The sequence below is a fragment of the Brassica oleracea genome, chromosome C5 (assembly GCF_000695525.1).
Source record: "Brassica oleracea var. oleracea cultivar TO1000 chromosome C5, BOL, whole genome shotgun sequence".
Classification (NCBI taxonomy): Eukaryota; Viridiplantae; Streptophyta; class Magnoliopsida; order Brassicales; family Brassicaceae; genus Brassica; species Brassica oleracea.
The window spans coordinates 25,965,255-25,984,942 of NC_027752.1; the positions used below are offsets into that span (position 1 = coordinate 25,965,255).

Here is a 19,688-nt window from a genome sequence, read left to right on the forward strand (position 1 = left end):
TTACTGCGAAATATTATTCATCAACTGATACTTGATTTTGCTCACATCACAAAAGAGAGTGTGTGCTTAGTTTAGTTATCAAGCCATTTCCTTCATAGGGACAGTGGCAGTTTCTCTAAAGTTGTTGTGTAGTTTTCATTTCTCTTGCTGATTTTGGAATGATATTGTATTGTATAGGGTTGATATGGTGTCTTGAGATTCGTCATGGAGAGTGGAGCTAAGGTGAGGTGTGTACACATCCCTTTTCTCTGTTTTTTATAATTTCTTCTCCATTTACTAAAGCAATCCTTCAGTTTAAGTAGTCAACAACCTTGGGATTCCTCTATCTAAGGTTCCGTGTTGAGCTTGCTGTGGATGACGGCAAAGATACCAGCTATGTTTGTTGTCTTTGATAAGGAGATGACAAAGCTTACCAACAAAGAATTTGTTGTCCTTGCGCTTAAAGAGGTATTCTCATTTACCCACAAAACATTTACAGTTTGTTTGGCATTTTCGCATGCACTACCAATGCCTCTGAAACTACTGCCCTACTACAGCTACCAAACGGGTGGAGAGGATGAGCTACTTCCCTTGAAGAGCTTACTGGCAAGGAGTGTGTTTCAGAACCGTGTGACACTTTATAACTTCACACCCAACCACCGTACCTTCAATGTCTCGACCATCACTGAAGATCTCATCATTGACAACCAGGCCGACGTTGTGTAATCTTGCTGGTGAATCTTTAGTTTTCCCAGCTTTTATTTATACATCACTTTCAGAGGCTGCTGAGAACATTCTTCCAAGCAGTGAAGGTGCCAGAGGATTAACTGCATCATCTTCGGGCGTGGCGGTTGTGGGAAAGAAGGTATGAATGGAATGTAGCGCAGCAAATCAACATATTAGCCCGCAAGTATTGAAAACACCCGCAAGCGCCACCGTAATGATAGGAAATTATTATTCATATCATCCCGTCAACCTCTGTTTCAGTGAGTAGTTTTTTAAATTGCTATCATCTTTGTTTCTCATTTAAAACTTTTTTTTTCCCCTGCAAAGTTTATCTCTTATGTAGTTTTCTTTGTCTTTTGAATTATTAATAAAGCGTTATTAACGGTTTTTCATAATTCAACATATTCTTAATTCATATAACTCGAACATGTTCACTAACAAACACAAAACTTGACCATTACTATATTTTCAAGCGAGCTTTATTTTAAGGGTTTTTAACGTGAAAACCCCTCAACTAAGTTTGTTTTGAGTAAAAACCCCCAAACTAAGTATTTAACGAAAAAAAATCTTCAAACTAACTTTATTTAATGAATTAAACCCTATCAGGTCATAATTACCATTACTACCGGTAAATCTTTAGTTTGAAGGTTTCTACATTAAGTAAACATAGTTAAAGGGTTTTACCATTAAAAATAAAAAAAAAAAAAAAATTCAAAATTTTATAATATTATCTAAAAATTAGTAACTTAAATTTTCAAAATTAGCCCTTTTAATTTTTTTTTGTAAATATATGAGTTTGATGTGTTTTTAACATCAACATTATATATGTATAATTAAAAATGTAAAAACTCAGAAAATATAATAAAAATTATCCAAAGAAAAATTATTACAGTTTTATTAGAAAAGATATAATTTCTATTATAATTTCTTTTTTTTTTTACATTTTTAACCTTTTAGTAATTTTACTACATGTAAATCTTTATTACATTTTTACTAGATAAGATATAATTTTTATTATATTTTTTTGTCTTTTACACTTTTAACATTTTAGTAATTTTATTACAGGTAAATCTTTAGATAATTTTTTATTATATTTTCTGGGTTTTTAAATTTTAAATTTATACATATATGATGTTGATGTTCAAAACATATCAAACTTATATATTTACAAAAAAAAAATTAAAAGTGTTAATTTTGAAAATTTCAGTTACTAATTTTTTAGATAATATTATAAAATTTTCGATTTTTTTTCAATTTTTAATGGTAAAACCCCTCAACTATGTTTACTTAATGTAGAAACTCCTAAACTAAAGATTTACCGGTAGTAACGGTAATTATGACCTGTTAGGATTTAATTCATTAAATAAAGTTAGTTTGGGGTTTTTTCCGTTAAATACTTAGTTTGAGGGTTTCTACCCAAAACAAATTTAGTTGAGGGGTTTTAACGTTAAAAATCCTTATTTTAACGAGATAGTGAAAAATGGTACGTATGCATCCTCATAAGATCACATTTACGGAAAAAAAAACCTTGTGCATTTTAAAAGACTGGATACTGCTTGCCCATATATATCGCTATTTTAGAGTAATGTATCTTTAATTGTTTCCTCTCACAGCCCAACTCGAAAAATAAAATATAAACATTCATGAAAATCACAATTAATAATTATTGAATGATAACTAATATTTTTGAAAAATATTGAACATAAACAACAAAATATAACCTAATAAATTTGCTAGAATTACCCCCCAAAATAATTGAATGGCATAAATTACATATGTAAAGCTATTTTATCTAATAAAATATCCACAATTTAGTCAGCTTCTTTTTCAATGAGTAAATAGATACAACATTGTAAATCAAAACCTATAGATTATTGACATCTTTAAAAATATACAAAGTACATTAGCAGATACAGGAAAACGAATGGAAGTACATGTTATAACCATTTTAAAACTTAGAAATATACACATTTAAAACATGCCGCCAACGAATTATTAGAAGGATATAACGTCAAAAAATGTGACAAAAAGTTTTAAGCAAATAACATCAATCCCCTAGACTATATTTGTGAAGTGATTTTGCCACATGTCAATTCTACAATCAATTTCACAAAGCAAATATGACATGTCTATTGAAATTGATGAAATTGCATTTCATTTAATGTTAATTTATATTTTTGGTAAACTTTTTAAAATAAGGTAATGTCTCATATATGAGTAAAACTATATTATGTTAATAAAATAAAATTTAGATTTTAAAGACTTCTAATTCAAGTAATATTACAAAATTCAAAATTTGTTTATTACAATTAGATATATTAAAATAATATTCTACATCGATATTCAATTGTCAGTTTTCAACTATTACACGTAAAAAAATATTATTATGTACGTTTTTAAAAAAAAATGGGGTTTTATATTTTAAGTTGGTTATTGGAGTATTTTTTTTCTTTTCGTTAATTTATTCGAGATAAGATTCCAATCTTTTAAACTAAGATAATTTATGTTCTATACATAATTATATTTTTAACATAACTCTAAAATCTCGAACTTGATTTTTCATATAATAGAGATACTTACTTCAAACTAAAAATATATTAAAAAAAAAATTCAAATTTGAAACTTAGTTATAATATAAGTTAATATACAAAAATTCACATAGAAATAAAAATGATATACATCATCTGCGCGTAGCTCGGAGAAAAGAGGTAGTATCTTTAAACTAGCACTATTTGCGGGTCATCATCACGGCATCGATTATTATATGTGTTATGAATGAATAATTAAAAGGACGAAGACAAAAAAAAACCCATCATGGTCGTCGCCAATCGTCATCTCCCATTTCCTCATCCTCCACCTATCGCAAGGCCATACATATCACCAACAGTGAAGACTTTTGTCTCTCTTCCTCACTCTACAGAAGCAGTGATACCAACCATGACCTCCTCATCAAGAAAGCTTCAGGTTATGACACCTGTCCCCTCCGACATCGACATTGCCAACTCCGTCGAGCCTCTACACATCTCCGAGATTGCCAAAGATCTCAATCTCAGCCCTCTCCACTACGATCTGTACGGCAAATACAAAGCAAAGGTCTTTCCTTTCCCTGTGGAACGAATCTTAGACTCAGTTTTTTTTCCGACATAATCAAGCTTTTATGTTCTGTTAGGTTTTGCTGTCTGCATTTGATGAGCTTCAAGACCGAGAAGACGGCTACTACGTTGTTGTCGGAGGGATCACTCCAACTCCTCTTGGAGAAGGCAAGTCCACTACAACCGTAGGTCTCTGCCAAGCCTTGGGAGCTTACCTGAACAAGAAGGTTGTTACTTGTCTTCGCCAACCGTCTCAAGGACCGACCTTTGGGATCAAAGGAGGCGCAGCTGGTGGTGGGTATAGTCAGGTGATTCCCATGGATGAGTTTAACCTCCATCTCACTGGAGACATCCACGCCATCACTGCCTCCAACAACCTCTTAGCTGCTGCTATCGACGCTCGGATGTTCCACGAGGCTTCTCAGTCAGACAAGGCTCTCTTCAACAGGCTGTGTCCTGTTAATAAAGAAGGGAAGCGTAGTTTTACTGACGTTATGTTTAGGCGTTTGAGGAAGCTTGGCATCTCCAAGACTAGTCCTGATGAGCTTACTCCTGAGGAGGTTAAGAGGTTCGCTAGGCTTGATATTGATCCTGAGTCTATTACTTGGAGGAGGGTGATGGATGTTAATGACCGGTTCTTGAGGAAGATGACTGTTGGTCAGGGGTCTGAGGAGAAAGGGATGATTAGGGAAACAGGGTTTGATATCTCTGTTGCTAGTGAGATCATGGCTGTTTTGGCTTTGACAACTTCTCTTGATGATATGAGAGAGAGGCTTGGTACGATGGTGATTGGTAACAGCAGGGCCGGGGAGCCCATCACGGCAGATGATCTCGGCGTTGGAGGAGCCTTGACTGTTCTGATGAAAGACGCTATTCACCCTACGCTCATGCAGACACTTGAAGGAACGCCTGTCCTAGTTCACGCTGGTCCTTTTGCTAACATAGCTCATGGGAACTCGTCTATCGTTGCGGATAAAATCGCTTTGAAGCTGGTGGGACCTGGCGGGTTCGTGGTGACGGAAGCTGGTTTTGGTTCTGACATTGGTACGGAGAAGTTTATGAATATCAAGTGCCGTTACAGCGGGCTAAGGCCTCAGTGTGCGGTTGTCGTGGCGACTGTTAGGGCCTTGAAAATGCATGGTGGTGGGCCTGGTGTTGTCGCCGGGAGGCCTCTTGATCACGCCTATGTAAGCGAGAATGTTTCCTTGGTGGAGGCTGGTTGTGTGAATCTAGCGAAGCATATATCAAACATAAAGGCGTATGGTGTGAATGTGGTTGTGGCTGTGAATGTGTTCTCAACGGATACCGAAGCAGAACTAAATGCAGTAAGGAAGTTTTCGATGGATGCTGGAGCTTTTGATGCTGTCATTTGTTCCCACCATGCTCATGGTGGCAAAGGAGCGGTAAGGACAGACATCTTCTCTCTTTTTAACTTTTAGCACCTTCTTATCTTTCTTGAAAGATGGATTTATCTTGTACATGGTGTGTTGTAGGTGGATCTTGGCATTGCGGTTGAAAGAGCTTGTCAAAACATTACACAACCACTTAAGTTTCTCTACCCACTTGACATTAGTATCAAAGAGAAGATTGAGGCCATTGCCAAGTCCTACGGAGCCAGTGGTGTTGAATACTCAGACCAGGCTGAGAAACAGATTGAGATGTACACTCAGCAAGGTTTCTCCAACCTTCCTATATGCATGTCGAAAACACAGTACTCGTTCTCACATGATGCATCAAAGAAAGGAGCACCTTCGGGTTTTGTGTTGCCGGTAAGAGATGTAAGAGGGAGTATTGGAGCTGGGTTCATATATCCCTTGGTTGGTACAATGAGTACCATGCCTGGACTTCCGACAAGACCTTGCTTCTATGAAATTGACATTGACACTGTCACTGGAAAAGTTGTTGGCCTTTCTTAATTTAGTGATTCTTTCAAGCTTAAAAGAAGCTTCACTCACTCGCATTATTTGTTCCTTCATTCAACAATAAAAAATGATGATTGTTTTGTACTTTGAACTTCGGTTGTTTTTAGTTTGAAATGAATAAGAAGAATGTGTGTATCATTCTGATTAATTTTTGAAAAGCTCACATCAATATCAATATTTGGCTCAGGTAAAACTGTTGAAGATCAGAAACAAATTATAGAGCAAATGAATGACACAAACTGCTACAGATAAAACTGTTGATGATCAGAAACAAATTGTAGAGCAAAGGAATGACACATCCTGAAGCTATCATGCACTGGGAGGCTTGTAGAGCTTCTCAACCATCTTCCTATACTCTGCACAAGAATACAAAAGAGACATAAGAAACTTATAATGGCAGAAGAAGATAAATGTGAAATCATAATCTGCAATTTTTTACCTTCTTGGTTGCTCCAGAGCTGCGCTGCTTGAGTGTTCAATGGTGAGCTGATGTTCGGTCCTGAACAAGGCAAAGACGTACTCAGATATTGGATTGACGGTTTAGAGGAAATCAAATTCTATGGCACAATAAATTACCTCCCAAAAGGCTCTGAATCGATAGTAGTATTGTCCTGACATCGTATGCAGACGACCATTTATCCTGCTCAAAAATAAGATGTGAAAAAGAACGGATTAAGTTTGGTTTACTTCTTCTCTGTCTGATTTTGTGAAGCACACATAGACAGACAAAGGTGGAAGGTACATCTCACCTGAAGAATGTCCAAACAGATATTGCCGTAGAGATCAACATTGGGGTGGAAGCAACCAGTGTGGAACTTGATCTTAGGAGGCTTGAAAGGATAGTCATTGGAGAAAGAGAGTGAGAGTCTGTACTCAGTTCCTTCAAACACAGTATCTTTGCTTCCTGTTATTGTCCCTTTCCAACAGAATATGTTGTCTTCCTCTGGGAAAGCCGATATTCCCGGGTCACCACCCATCTGAAAAAAAACAACCCAAGTCAAAAGGCCATATTCAAGAACAAGTGAAAGTGAAAAGATGATAACTTACCATCAAGCCCATTAGTTCAGATTGCAGCCTGCGTTTAGGTAAAAGAGAATCAAGATTAGGTATTAAAAACCAAAGCTTTGAGCAATATAGATACTAAGATGTGATTCAAAGTGTATAGATTCTCTAAGAAACATTACAACAAACAGTTTGTGTACATTACAACAGCTAAAGAAGATACCTTTTGAGAACAGATTGGCTATCAACAGTCTTAGTCGGAGGAGCAGATTGCTTTGACGCCGCCGGAGTGTTTCCTTGGTACCCATTAACGGCAGCCATCACTTTCCTTTTCTAATCGTCAAAGATCGAAAGTAGAAGAAGAGAGCGAAAACAAAGATACTTCTTCTTCTGATGAGAGAGAGGATGATCGATGGGAGAGTCTCTGAGGTTATAAAACGGCGTCCGACTAAGATGAAACGACGTCGATTTGAATGAAAAGAAAAGGGAAACTTTAATTTTTCAAGAGAATTTAATCTTTTGAACGTTGGAGGCAGCCCTTGGAATCATTCGAAATCCGCTTATCCAACGGCTACTTTGTCCTTCTTTTTCTTTATAATTTTCTTCTTTCCCAGAAAATAGTTAATTTTTTGTTAGACATAAAATCTTTTTTGACCAAAAAAAAAAGACATAAAATCTTTAGATACATTGTATTAATATATTTTGATCAAAAAATTAGACTACAAAGAATTAAATGACCAAAATATTTCATTTAATAGGTAAAATGATCATAATACTCTAGATATACAAAAATAAAAAAAATTAAAAAATTTAAATTTTTTTTAATATAGTTTTAGATTATATGTTTTCAAATTTGAATTTTATATAATTTTAAAAAAAATCAATTTTTTTTATTTTTTTTCAATTTTCTTTTTGTATTTCAAAAATACTTTTTGAAACTATTTTTAAAATTTTTATTTTCAAAATTTTTAATATTTATTTTTTATTTTATAGAATTTTAAATTTTAATCTCAAATCTCTACCCCTTAACTCTAAACCCTAAGGTTTGGATTAGTTAACCCTATGAGTATAAGTGTATATTTATAAGTGTAACCTTTTTAACAAAATATTTTGGTCATTTTGATCTTTAGAGTTTATATTTGTGACATAAATTTTTTTAATGTTATCCTAGAGTATTTTCCAGGAAAGATCTGTTGCTGATATCAAATATGGTTATATATACCAATGATCATATTAGTATTACCAATGATCATATTGACATATTCTCAATAAAACTATACTTTTATTATTTGGACCTACCCAACACAAGAATAAAGTTCACAATATTGAAATTAGAATGATCTACAATGCAGAAGGGTTAACAAACCACAAGAATCAGCACAAATTCACAGGGTAGACAAAAAGTGTGACCGCCTTAACTCGTGTGTCACTTATCCTAATATAGTAATATTAGATATTCCATTAAAATGTCAAGTCCTTGAATTACAAATATAATAAAAGCTCACAAACGCATAAAATACTATCATATTTAAATATATAAATATTCAAAGAAAATTTTGTTGTTCACATTAAAAAATTATACTATTACTCAAAAAATATTTGAAAAAACTATGCTAATAAATAGTACTATAAACTATAGCAAATCATTGGAGAATGAGTGATAATGAATTTTCATTAAATTGATTGAATTTTATGCGACTGTGATTCTCTATTTATGGTTTGTTAGTTAGCTCTATATTGTTTTAGTCATTTTTATTTGACTTAAGATTTAGATTTTGTTTTTGGAATTTTAACATGGCTTAGTTTTTTTTATGACATCTGATTTTTTTCTTTGACCCATAATGATTATGTTGTGTCTCTGATTCAAATTACCCTGAACAAATATGTTGTTCGTTAAAACCAAAACACGAATTATTTTACTTGGTTGTTATTGCGCTGGTTATTGCAAATGTTGTAATACACTTTTGTGAATATAATTATTGTAATTGACTATTAAATGTTTATTTACACCAAAAAAACTTGTTACAAATAAAATATATATTTCATGATAACATTTAAAATGACAACATACATATAATTTATGTCAGATCAAACACCCAAATATACAATATATATATAGTGAATATGTAATAAACAATAAGATGATGGAAGACTGTAAATTTGAAACTAATTATTAAAAATATTTATTAAACTTTCTGCACATGTAATTCCTAAATGTCTCGACAACACCATTAGGTTTAGAAACAATATATTCTTCATGACTTGTTAGTTGTTTATTGCAAAACGATTTGCAATCTACTTCACAAGTTGCCAGATCTGGTTTTCCGGATACTTTCATGCACTAATTCAAGATGCAATGTTTGACACATTTCTCAACATTGGTTGAAAGAGAAATTTGTGCCGAAATCATCATTATATAAATAGCTACTATCATGAAAATAGTGCTTGAATTTTTCAAAATTTGAGTTTTCATAATGTATATACGATTACAACAAATGTATATGTGTATTAGTTTAGTCTTTTTTAGATCGTGAACAAGATGATTCTGATATTGTGTTAGTCTAGGTGAATTATATAGTAAAGTAAATCATGGGTATTTTTAGAAGTTTGTTTTAGTTAGTTTGTTGTTTCTTTTATTAATATATATACATCGATTAAGTTGTGTGGAACTTACCTTTATTTGTTTTGTTAGCTATCTAACCAATTTTTGTTAGAACAATAAAATATATCCTTTTTATCCGCAGCAATAAGATATATTTTTGGTAATTATTATAGTCTTATATTTAAAAATATAAATGATATAGTATTACATCAAATTTTTTTGATCTAAACACGCAAAATTATTGTTTTGTTTTGAAATTTTGAAATTATAAAATTATTCTTTACTTTTACAAAATTATGAATTTGAAATATGTTTTTAAAATTTCTTATAATTTATTCAAATAGCAATAACGGAATATCAAACTAATAACATGTCATATATTTTGTTTAACACTAGAAAAATCAGGAAGAACCTACAAATTTTGAATTGTTTTGGAAGGTTTAGTAGACAATCAGGAACGCTATCATGAATAGTCTGATAAAATAGAATTTCATACAAAAACCACATCTAGAAGCTTCGAATGTGTATAAAACAAAATTGGCTTACTACATTGGTACATATCATACCACTCCATGTTTGTATGATTTAGTATCAACATTTAACTACAAAAACAGATTTATTAGGAACAACATGCAAAATTCGAGTTTTTTTGGAAAGATTGATATATATTTAAGTGGAAAGATTGATATATATTTAGGAAAGTTATCATGAACAATTTAAGAAAGAAAAAAACATACAAAAACCCACACAAAAGAGGTGTGAAATGATGTATTTGTTGTTCTCTTTGCACAATATGACCAACTGCTATGTTGGTTTTTGAAATCCCTATATGAACATGATATAAATATTGAATAAAATTCAAGAGAACTGAAAAATCACTTATATCACAAACTGGCTTGTTACATCTAGATGAATAAGAAAGAACCTGCAAATTTTGAATTGTTTTGAAAGGTTTAATACATAATTATGAAGGCTATCATGAATAGTCTAAGAAGTAGTTTTGAGTCTCTCAGAAGTTCCAGTCATACTATAAAATAAGTTTTCACTCTCACGATCATATATGTCATTGCTTACATGTTGAAACTACTTTAATCAAAGAGCACAACAATAAGATACTATTTCATACATCAAAATGTCGAAGAGGCTGTGAGCAAAAGCGTGTTTCGCCTCATGGTACATATGTGATGAGTGAAAAATAACCTAATACCTAAAAAAATGTAAAAAGACATTCAGATTAAATTTGATTTCAGCAGATGCTAATAACATCTTTACATATCAAACGAAAAGCTTCAAACAATCAGATAATAAGGTTTGCTAATGTCACTGTTATTAGAGATTAAAGTTTTGTTAACTGAGCTACAATACAAACAAATCGTCACAAGCTAAAGCTTAACACACCGATTCTCCATGGAAGGAAGGAGACAACTCGAGACTTTAGTAATTATGGAACAAGTGGCCAAGCAAATATGGTTAGACCAGTTGATTCATCTACAACCAGGAACATACTGTTGAGATTATTACTTAGGTTTGCTTAGGTTTCAAGTTATCTTTTACCTAGAACTAAACTGAAAGTAAAGACACAATCAATTTAACGAGTTTCCGGCCTCTAGCACGATAAGTCTCATAGGAGAACTCATGCTCGCAAATTCTACTTGATCAAAGAATCTCTAATAACATCAAATCAGTGTGCTATATAGTTTGGTTACAATGAGATAAACTCAAGTTAGCTAGGGAATATAACAACCTTTAGATGTGACAATAGTCTTAAGCCTAAGCTATTTCTCTTTGTTGAAGTCTCATTTCCCTTGCTACTATCACTACAAGAAAACTGCTTGATACCGATGGACAAATCCGTCATAATCTCGTCGGGAAAGTAGCATACCGATGGAATACCGACGAAATATGTCCGTCGGTATCATCTCGTCGGTATACTGATATTCGTCGGCAATTCGTCGGCAAAATACCGACGAACACATATCGTCGGTAAATACCGACGAACATATTCCGTCGGTTTTTTTCTAAAATTTCCGACGAAATGCATCCGTCGGTATTTATAGAGAATACCGACGAAGAGAATTCGTCGGAATTTTCTGAAAAAACCGACGGATATGTGTCGTCGGAATTTTTAGAAAAAAACCGACGAAACATATCCGTCGGTTTTTTCAGAAAATTCCGACGAATTCTCTTCGTCGGTATTCTCTATAAATATCTGGGATTTATTGACATGACAACGATCCAAGGATCGTTCCTTTGCCTAATCCGCGGATAACGAATATAGCAAACCTGAAAAATTATAAATTATATAAGTCGAAGTAATTATATATGATTACTTCCGATGGAAAATATATTTCAACATACATACCTGGTCAGCTTGTGAAGCAAGAATGAATGGATCGTAAAAATCCAGTCGTCGTCGCGAATGTACAGATGTAACACCGAATGCGTCAGTGCTTACTCCGCGACCAACAACGTTGTCGTACCACTCACAGTTGAAGACAATACATCTCATGCCAATCATTCCCGGGTACTGAATTTCCAAAATCTCGCGTACGTTACCGTAGTAGACATCGTCTCCGGATGACGAAGAAACCCCACAATCAATTGTTCTCCTTACAGTATTTTCCTTAAGAACTCTGAATGCATATCCTCGTGTGCAATATCTCGGATATGACTTTGCAACAAACTTTGGACCACAAACTATCTCACGTAACCAATCTTTAGGTGGGTGCCCAATAGCTAAACAATGGCTTACCTATAAAAACAAAAAAAAAATGTTTTCGTTCATTAAAAGATAATAAGTAAAACGGTTAGTTACCACTAATTACTGATTAGACACTTACATAATCAGAAAGCCATGTTGCAAAGTTGTTTTGCTTGAGTTGTTCGAGTTGTTCTTCTGTCGCATCCGGGTACTTTAAGCGCATCTCTGCCAAGTAAATACTGTAAAAAACACAAAAATGTTAGATATGTTTCAAAAATATTGCAAATAATTCATATTTTTAAATCTATGTACCTCTCATATTCAAGAATGTCTTCGCAGTTTGTAAGCAAATATGTGTGCAAATGAGCATGCTCAGCCACTGTAAGTATCCGGTCCGTTGACTTTCCACTATGTCGTCCAATTTGTGTAAACATGTTTGGCACATAAACATAATAAGTTGCCCTTTCACCTCTATCATCATGCCGTGCAGGTCTTCGACTTTTTGTTCGAACTTCTGATGGAAAGTAGTATTCAGCAAAGTTTGAGGTTTCCTCATTGATGCACTGAGCCACTATTGATCCCTCCACCTTGCTTAAATTCTTGACCTTCTTCTTCAGATGAAACATAAACCGTTCGTACAAATACATCCACCTGTACTGCACGGGACCACCGAGTGCCGCTTCTCTCGCAAGATGAATAGCAAGATGCTCCATAACATCAAAAAATGATGGAGGAAATATCTTCTCGAGGTTGCATAGGATCACCGGTATTTTAACTTCCAAATTGCGGATACCATCTGATGTGAGTGATCTCGAGCATAAATCACGGAAGAAAGCACTTATCCCTACATACACGAAGAAAACAAATTCCATAAGCATATATATATATATATAAGCATTAAAAAATAATATGACAATTAATTTAACTATGTTAAATTTTAAAGTACCTGCGGTTGCTTCGTGGACATTTCGTGGCAATAGTGCGGAAAACGCAAAAGGAAGGAGGCGCTGCATCATTACATGACAATCATGGCTCTTCAAGCCAGTAAACTTCCCTTCACTTTTGTCAACACAATTACGCAAACTTGATGCATAACCGTCTGGAAATTTAACACTGTGTGTTATCCAATCAAAAAACTCTTCTTTTGCAGTTGCATCCAGTCGATATATGGGAATAGGACCTTTACCGTGCTCATCAACATGAAGTTCGGGACGAGCACAAATATCAACCAAATCCAGTCTTGACTTCAAGTTATCCTTCGTCTTGCCTTGGACATCAAGGATGGTGTTCATCAAATTGTCGAAAAAGTTCTTCTCAATATGCATGACATCTAAACAGTGCCGCAACAAATGAGTCTCCCAATAGGGCAAATCCCAGAAGATACTCTTCTTATGCCAATTATGATTTTCCCCTACACCATAAATCGGTTCATGTCCGTTTCCACCCACGTCTGGCGTTCTATCTGCACCAAAATCTCTTAATTGTTCCTTCAACTTTTTGCCACTTACTTCTTCAGGTGGACTGTCAAACACCCTCTTGTTCTTTGTAAACAATGTCTTACTCTTACGATATGGATGATCGTGTGGTAGAAATCTCCTGTGACAGTCAAACCAACACGTTTTCCGACCATTTTTTAGTTGGAAAGCATCTGTGTTGTCTTGGCAATAAGGACATGATAGCCTCCCATGCGTGGTCCATCCAGATAACATACCATATGCTGGAAAATCACTTATTGTCCACATAAGTACTGCTCGCATCTGAAAATTCTCTTTCCGCGAAACATCGTATGTATGAACACCGTGCTCCCATAATAATTGCAGCTCATATATCAATGGCTGAAGAAACACATCCAGTGATCTCTTAGGATGATCTGGCCCGGGAACGAGAATTGAGAGGAACAAAAACTCCCGTCGCATACACAAATGTGGTGGTAAGTTGTAAGGTGTCAAGATTACCGGCCACAATGAATATTGTCTTCCATGCTTTCCAAATGGACTGAAACCATCTGTGCATAATGCAAGATACACATTTCTTACCTCAGATGCAAATTCTGGATATGTTGATTGAAAATGCTTCCACGCCTCTGCATCGGAAGGATGTGTTATCTCACCATTTGTTAAGTGCTCAGCATGCCATCTCATTGGTTCTGCTGTTCGTTCAGACTGATATAACCTCTTTAATCTTTCAGTCAACGGCAAATACCACATTCGTTTGTATGGCACCGGAACTCTTCCAGTCGTATCCTGATAACGAGGTTTCCGACAGAATTTACATCTCTCCCTGTTCTCATCTGCTCTCCAGTAAATCATGCAGTTATCGATGCATACATCTATCACCTGATATGGTAAGCCAAGACCAGCGACCAATTTTTGTACCTCATAATATGAGCCAGGTGCAAGATTATCTTCAGGAAGAACATCTTTAACAAAATCTGCAATCGCATCCACACATTCTTCAGCCAAATTATAGTCAGTCTTTAGCGCCATCAATCGACTTGCGGATGATAAAGGTGAATGCCCATCTTTACATCCTTGATACAATGGCTGCTTAGCTGCATCTAACATTTCAAAAAATCTTCTGGCTTCTAGATTGGGTTGTTCTCGTTCTCCTTCCTCTTCACATGGGAAATTTTCTACATTGGGTTGTTCTTGTCTATCTCCTTCCTCTTCACCCGACGGTAAATTTTCTCCATATGCATCATATACCATCTGAACAGTCCCTATCCCAAAATCTACATCCGTGGTAGGTTCATCTAACCTATCGGCAGTTTGAGGTTCGCTACTACTACCATACTCAAATCTTTCTCCATGAAGATACCAAATCTTATAACCACGTGTAAATCCTTTCAAATATAAATGACTCCATACTTCCATTTTTTTGACACGGATATTATTCTTACAAGTAGAACATGGACATAATAAATACTTACTTGTTCTTGCTTCCGGTTGACTTTGAACCACCCCCATGAATTCTTGAATACCACGTGCGTATTCCTCCGTAAGTAAATTTGTATTTGGATCCATATGAGGTTGATCTAACCAAGAACGGAAATTATAAGGAGTACCCATAATTTATATTGTTTTGTTGTGATTTCAATGAATGAAGGAGAGGTCGTATTTATAATGAATTGGAAATCTTTCCGACGGAAAATATTCGTCGGTATTCCGTCGGGAATCATAACGGCTAAATTAACGTCCTAAACCCGTCGGCGTTCCGTCGGTAATTTAAACGGATACTAACGGCTACATAATCCGTCGGTATTTCGTCGGGAAGTGCAACGGCTGCAAATTCGTCGGTTTTCAGTCGGGAAGTATAACGGCTGTTCAATCCGTCGGTATTCCGTCGGAAAAACCGACGGAATTATGACCGAATTCTTTCATGGTCGGTATGCCGTCGGTATTTCGTCGGTAAGTGTCAATTTTTTGCAACGGTCATATATTTGTCAGTTTTTTGTCGGTTTTCTGTCGGGATCGTATGACGAAATACCGACGAATGTATTCTGTCAGGATTTTCCGACGCAGTTCCGACGAATTTACCGAAATATATTTCCGACAAGTTTTCGTCGGAATTCCGTTGGAAAATCCTGACAGATTTTTTTCGGTCGGTTTTTCCGTCAGTATTGTCCGTGTTTTCTTGTAGTGTATGACTTGCTGATTGATCTCTGTCACCGTAACCTGCTGTCGTTGCTTGTACTTGTGTTAACCTAATCCCCGTACTAACATTGATATATATATATGCTTTGTACGTGGTCAGGTGGTGCAAGCTGGAATGGGCCTGTAGAGACTCGGCCCAAGAGATATGATGTTGCTGCTGGCTCGTAAGTCTCTTCTGTGAAGCCCAAACTCTACAAATCTCCACCAGTTTGATTTGAGCCCAACACTGGCCCATTCGGCAAACCCTTGTGTCGACAGCCTCCTCCTCTTGTCTCTTTGTCTTTTGTGGTAAAAAATCAATCTTGACTCTCTCACCTCTCTGCGTCTCTCTTCCTCACGTACCTTCATCATCGAAATGATCTCGGCTCCGTCTCGTGAGAGATCTCGGTCAGCTCAGTCGTGACGACTTCACTCTGTTTCTCCTTTATCTCCAGGTACATCTAATCTATTTGTTTGCTTTGAGATTAGGATCATCTGCAAAGAAAGTTGAGAACTTTCTTGAGTATTTCACTGACCCTTAACTTCTTTGTTCATTGCATGTCTTCTCCGGCGATTCTACGCCTCCTCCGACATGACTCGAGCTCTGACTCGAGCTCCACCGTCACGCTCCACCTCTTTTGTGAACCAAGGTATGGACTTATACATCTTAGTCCTCCTATGCATGTCTTTGATCTACTCCAATCTAACCCTCTTGACGTTTCAGGGATCGATTTCAACTCTATGCTGAGTTCCTTCCTTGCGATCTTGATGAAACTGTAGTTTGATCTGAGTAACTCGCCTCAACTCGGTGAGCTTTCAATACACTTTACTTTCTTCAACTTAGCTTCTCAAAGACCTTTTGTCTTGTACCATACTCGAGTTGGTCACTGACACATATGCTTTGTAGCTTGTTGTAGGTTTGTCCGTCTTTATAGATGGTTGGTGACGCTTTCTGATTCCGTGGAACTTAGATTGACTCAATGTGATCGTTGAGTCCTACTTTTCATAAAGCCCATGATTGCTTGACCTTTCCACATTCCTCCACTTGAGTCGAGAACCCTTCTCGACCCTATCTGGGCTCCAGGTAACTCCTACTACTCTTATCACGGTGCTCCTTATTACTGTTTGACTCATCTTACAAATACTCACATACGTAAATGCTTGTGTTATGCGAGGATGGAGACAATTGCAATAGGATCACCTGGAGCCTTCTCCACCTTATCAGTGGACGTTCAAAAGCTCACAGCAAAGCTGTAACTTCTGACCAGGTACCGTCTTCGTTAGGAAATCAGCCGGGTTAACATTAGTATGAATCTTGTTTAGAACAATATCCCCTGATTCCACTAGGTCTCGAATGAAATTGAACTTGGTAGTTATATGCTTTGTCTTTTCGTGATTGACTGGATTGCTAGGGCTAGAGCACTTTGAGAATCACAGTAGAGTTTGATATCTTGTTGCTTGAATCCTAACTCTGCGCATATTTCTTTTAGCCACATTGCTTCTTTAGCTGCTTTCATAGCCATGTATTCGGCTTTTGTAGTGGATAAAGCAACAACTGATTGTAAACATGATTTCCATGAAACTGTATTGCCTGCAAACTTGAATGCATAGCCTGTTACTGAACGGCTCCTATCCATGTCTGTTGCATAATATGAGTCTGAATAGCCTTCTACTTGTAGTGTAGAATGCTTCTTGAATGTTAAATCTGAATTCATTGCTCCATGTAAGTACCTTAGAACCCACTTGACTGCTGACCAGTGGTCTCTTCCTCGTTTACTCATGAAGCGACAAACATAGCCTACTGCTAATCCTAGGTCGGGCCTCGACCCGACCATTGCATACATTGGCCTCCTACACACTGGCATAAGGAATCCTTTCCATATGTGCTGCCTCTTCTTTCCATTGTTTTTCTGTTAGACTCCGAAGCTTGAACTGAGACGAGGTGGGAGTGACTACAGCCTTGGCGTCCTGCATTCCGAACGTATTTAACACTTTTTCAATGTACTTTCTTTGAAACAGAATCAATGTTCCTTTCTGTCTATCTCTGGTGGTGTCCATTCCCAGTATCCTGGATGCCTTTCCCATGTCTTTCATCTCAAATTCTCCACTCAGCATCTCTTTAAGATCCTTGATCACTTTTTTTGTTTCCTCAAGCAATCAACATGTCGTCGACATAGAGAAGTAGATAGATGGCTTTGTCGGTTTTAACATCTCTCATGTAGATATATAGGTCTTTGCTGCAACACTCAAATAGCTGATCCTTCATGAAACTGCTGAACCGGTGGTTCCATCTCCTTGGAGACTGCTTCAAAACATACATAGACTTTCTCAGCAAGCACACTTTGTTCTCTATTCCTGGTTTTATAAAGCCCTCAGGCTGTTCCATTAAGATTCTTTCCTCTAAGCTCCCATGTAAGAAATCTGTTTTCACATCCATTTGTTCTAGTTCTAGGTCTAGATTCACGACAATGCTGAGCATAAGCCTGATTGAGACATCTTTTACGACTGGGGAGAAGATCTCATTATAGTCAACTCCTTCTCTCTGAGAATATCCTTTTAGCAACTAATATGCCCTTGTATCGTTTATCCTCAACACCTGGGATACCCAGCTTTAGCTTAAACAACCACCTGCATCAAACAAGCTTTGCCTTAGCTGGCCAATCAATGAGATCCCATGTTATGTTCTTTCTGTGGGATTCCATCTCCTCTTCAGCAGCTTGTTTCCATAGCTTCTTCTCTCGACTTCTCATGGCTTCAGCAAACGATCATGGTTCCTCTGCTTCCAGATCTCCAACAACATTGAGCGCGTAAGCTACAAAGTTTCCATCCTCATACCGAGATGGTGGTTTCACATTCCGTATCCTTTCTCTATCTCTTGCCAGAACATAAGTGTCTAGAGTTACACTTCCTCCAGTCTCTACTTCCTCATCATGCTCATGTTCGCTAGAGCTGGTGTCCGACGATGACTCTTCTCCACCTTGATCAGGTGCATCCTGTTAGTGCAAGATGACACAACAATAGGTAATGCAGAAGATAACTCAAGAGACAAATCACACAAGCACACCAAAGCTTTATTAGAATCTCCTTAAACAATCTATTACAAGATCTGCTTAATTCAGCTTTTACACGTCAGTGTTAACACCCTAACACACGCTACTGAAAGATCCTAAGCTACCCGCTTATGTCTCTTCTCCGTCAAGTACTTCAGCCACTACTCCAGCACGACCCAAAACACTTCCAAGAGCTTCTCTCTCTCTATAAGATCAGCCTCTGTCTCTATACAGACGACCCCATAGCTATCTTATATTATTGTCTACGTTCCTGAAACCTTAGTCTCCAAGGCAACATGTATGGATATCTTCCATAACAATAAGTGCAACTTTTCTTTTCTTGGAATGCACTTATTCCTCTTTCTTTAAGTCATAAACTTACTCCTCAAGTTTATTCCTCTTTCCATAGCTCCAAGATACTCCCTTGCTCTCCAAGTCTACACGACTCTGGCTCAGCATCTTGACTCCACATGGTCTTCACCACTCACTACAACATCTGCTTCAGCAACTACGTCAGCGACTACTTCAGGGCAGATATCTTACATCTTCACATCCTTGGATTCAGAAGAATAAGAGGAGGAGGATGGTCCCCTGATCAAATCGTCGCTGAATGATACTCTCTTCTTAGCTCATTTTCATTTCTCCTTTGTCACTTCTGTGCTCTCTTTTTCTTTAGCAACAGTGTGCTTGTACAACTCTTCTTCGTTGAAAACAACGTTTCTACTCGTTCTGCACCTCCCTACGTCTTCTATCCATACTCGATATCCTTTTAAGCCCATAGGATATCCAACAAACACTCCTTTGATGGCTCTGGGTCCAGTTTTCTCCTCAATCGCATGAACATATGCGGAGCATACAAACGTCCTAAGATGTCCCAAATCAGGTTTGAAGCCTACCAAACTTTCTTAGGTAGATTAAACTCCAAAGTAGAGTTGGGTGACCTGTTAATCAAATACATTGCAGTAGATGCAGCTTCTGGGCA

The 19,688-nt window shown here is 36.5% G+C and overlaps 3 protein-coding genes across 3 annotated transcripts; 1 reads left to right on the top strand and 2 right to left on the bottom strand.

Moving 5' to 3' along the window:
- The first annotated feature begins 3,488 nt into the window (after positions 1 to 3,488).
- On the top strand, positions 3,489 to 5,857 carry LOC106343290 (formate--tetrahydrofolate ligase-like). Its single transcript, XM_013782458.1, has 3 exons — positions 3,489 to 3,798; positions 3,875 to 5,200; positions 5,291 to 5,857. Exons 1-3 carry the CDS (start codon positions 3,520 to 3,522, stop codon positions 5,711 to 5,713), a joined length of 2,028 nt encoding a protein of 675 aa, XP_013637912.1. The 5' UTR covers positions 3,489 to 3,519; the 3' UTR covers positions 5,714 to 5,857.
- On the bottom strand, positions 5,845 to 7,155 carry LOC106343291 (ubiquitin-conjugating enzyme E2 20-like). The gene is made up of 6 exons (XM_013782459.1): positions 6,945 to 7,155; positions 6,767 to 6,794; positions 6,469 to 6,696; positions 6,296 to 6,359; positions 6,159 to 6,218; positions 5,845 to 6,075 (listed from the first exon to the last, which is right to left on the bottom strand). The coding sequence occupies exons 1-6, from the start codon at positions 7,040 to 7,042 to the stop codon at positions 6,029 to 6,031; spliced, it is 525 nt and encodes a 174-aa protein (XP_013637913.1). The 5' UTR covers positions 7,043 to 7,155; the 3' UTR covers positions 5,845 to 6,028.
- A 4,367-nt stretch (positions 7,156 to 11,522) lies between these two features.
- On the bottom strand, positions 11,523 to 15,638 carry LOC106344864. Its single transcript, XM_013784163.1, has 5 exons — positions 12,971 to 15,638; positions 12,337 to 12,868; positions 12,164 to 12,263; positions 11,686 to 12,075; positions 11,523 to 11,606 (listed from the first exon to the last, which is right to left on the bottom strand). Exons 1-5 carry the CDS (start codon positions 15,090 to 15,092, stop codon positions 11,523 to 11,525), a joined length of 3,228 nt encoding a protein of 1,075 aa, XP_013639617.1. The 5' UTR covers positions 15,093 to 15,638.
- Positions 15,639 to 19,688: the final 4,050 nt, after the last annotated feature.

Bases quoted from the DNA above. Each gene is read 5' to 3' on its own strand.
- LOC106344864 (XM_013784163.1), bottom strand. From the start codon at position 15,092: ATGGGTACTCCTTATAATTTCCGTTCTTGGTTAGATCAACCTCATATG. The intron at 12,264-12,336 runs GTACATAGATTT...TGTTTTTTACAG, and splicing joins GACATTCTTGAATATGAGAG to TATTTACTTGGCAGAGATGC. The intron at 12,076-12,163 runs GTAAGTGTCTAA...TTGTTTTTATAG, and splicing joins CAACATGGCTTTCTGATTAT to GTAAGCCATTGTTTAGCTAT.
- LOC106343291 (XM_013782459.1), bottom strand. From the start codon at position 7,042: ATGGCTGCCGTTAATGGGTACCAAGGAAACACTCCGGCGGCGTCAAAG. The intron at 6,795-6,944 runs GTATCTTCTTTA...ACCTAAACGCAG, and splicing joins AGCCAATCTGTTCTCAAAAG to GCTGCAATCTGAACTAATGG. The intron at 6,697-6,766 runs GTAAGTTATCAT...GTTTTTTTTCAG, and splicing joins CTGAACTAATGGGCTTGATG to ATGGGTGGTGACCCGGGAAT.
- LOC106343290 (XM_013782458.1), top strand. From the start codon at position 3,520: ATGGTCGTCGCCAATCGTCATCTCCCATTTCCTCATCCTCCACCTATC. The intron at 3,799-3,874 runs GTCTTTCCTTTC...ATGTTCTGTTAG, and splicing joins ACGGCAAATACAAAGCAAAG to GTTTTGCTGTCTGCATTTGA. The intron at 5,201-5,290 runs GTAAGGACAGAC...GGTGTGTTGTAG, and splicing joins CTCATGGTGGCAAAGGAGCG to GTGGATCTTGGCATTGCGGT.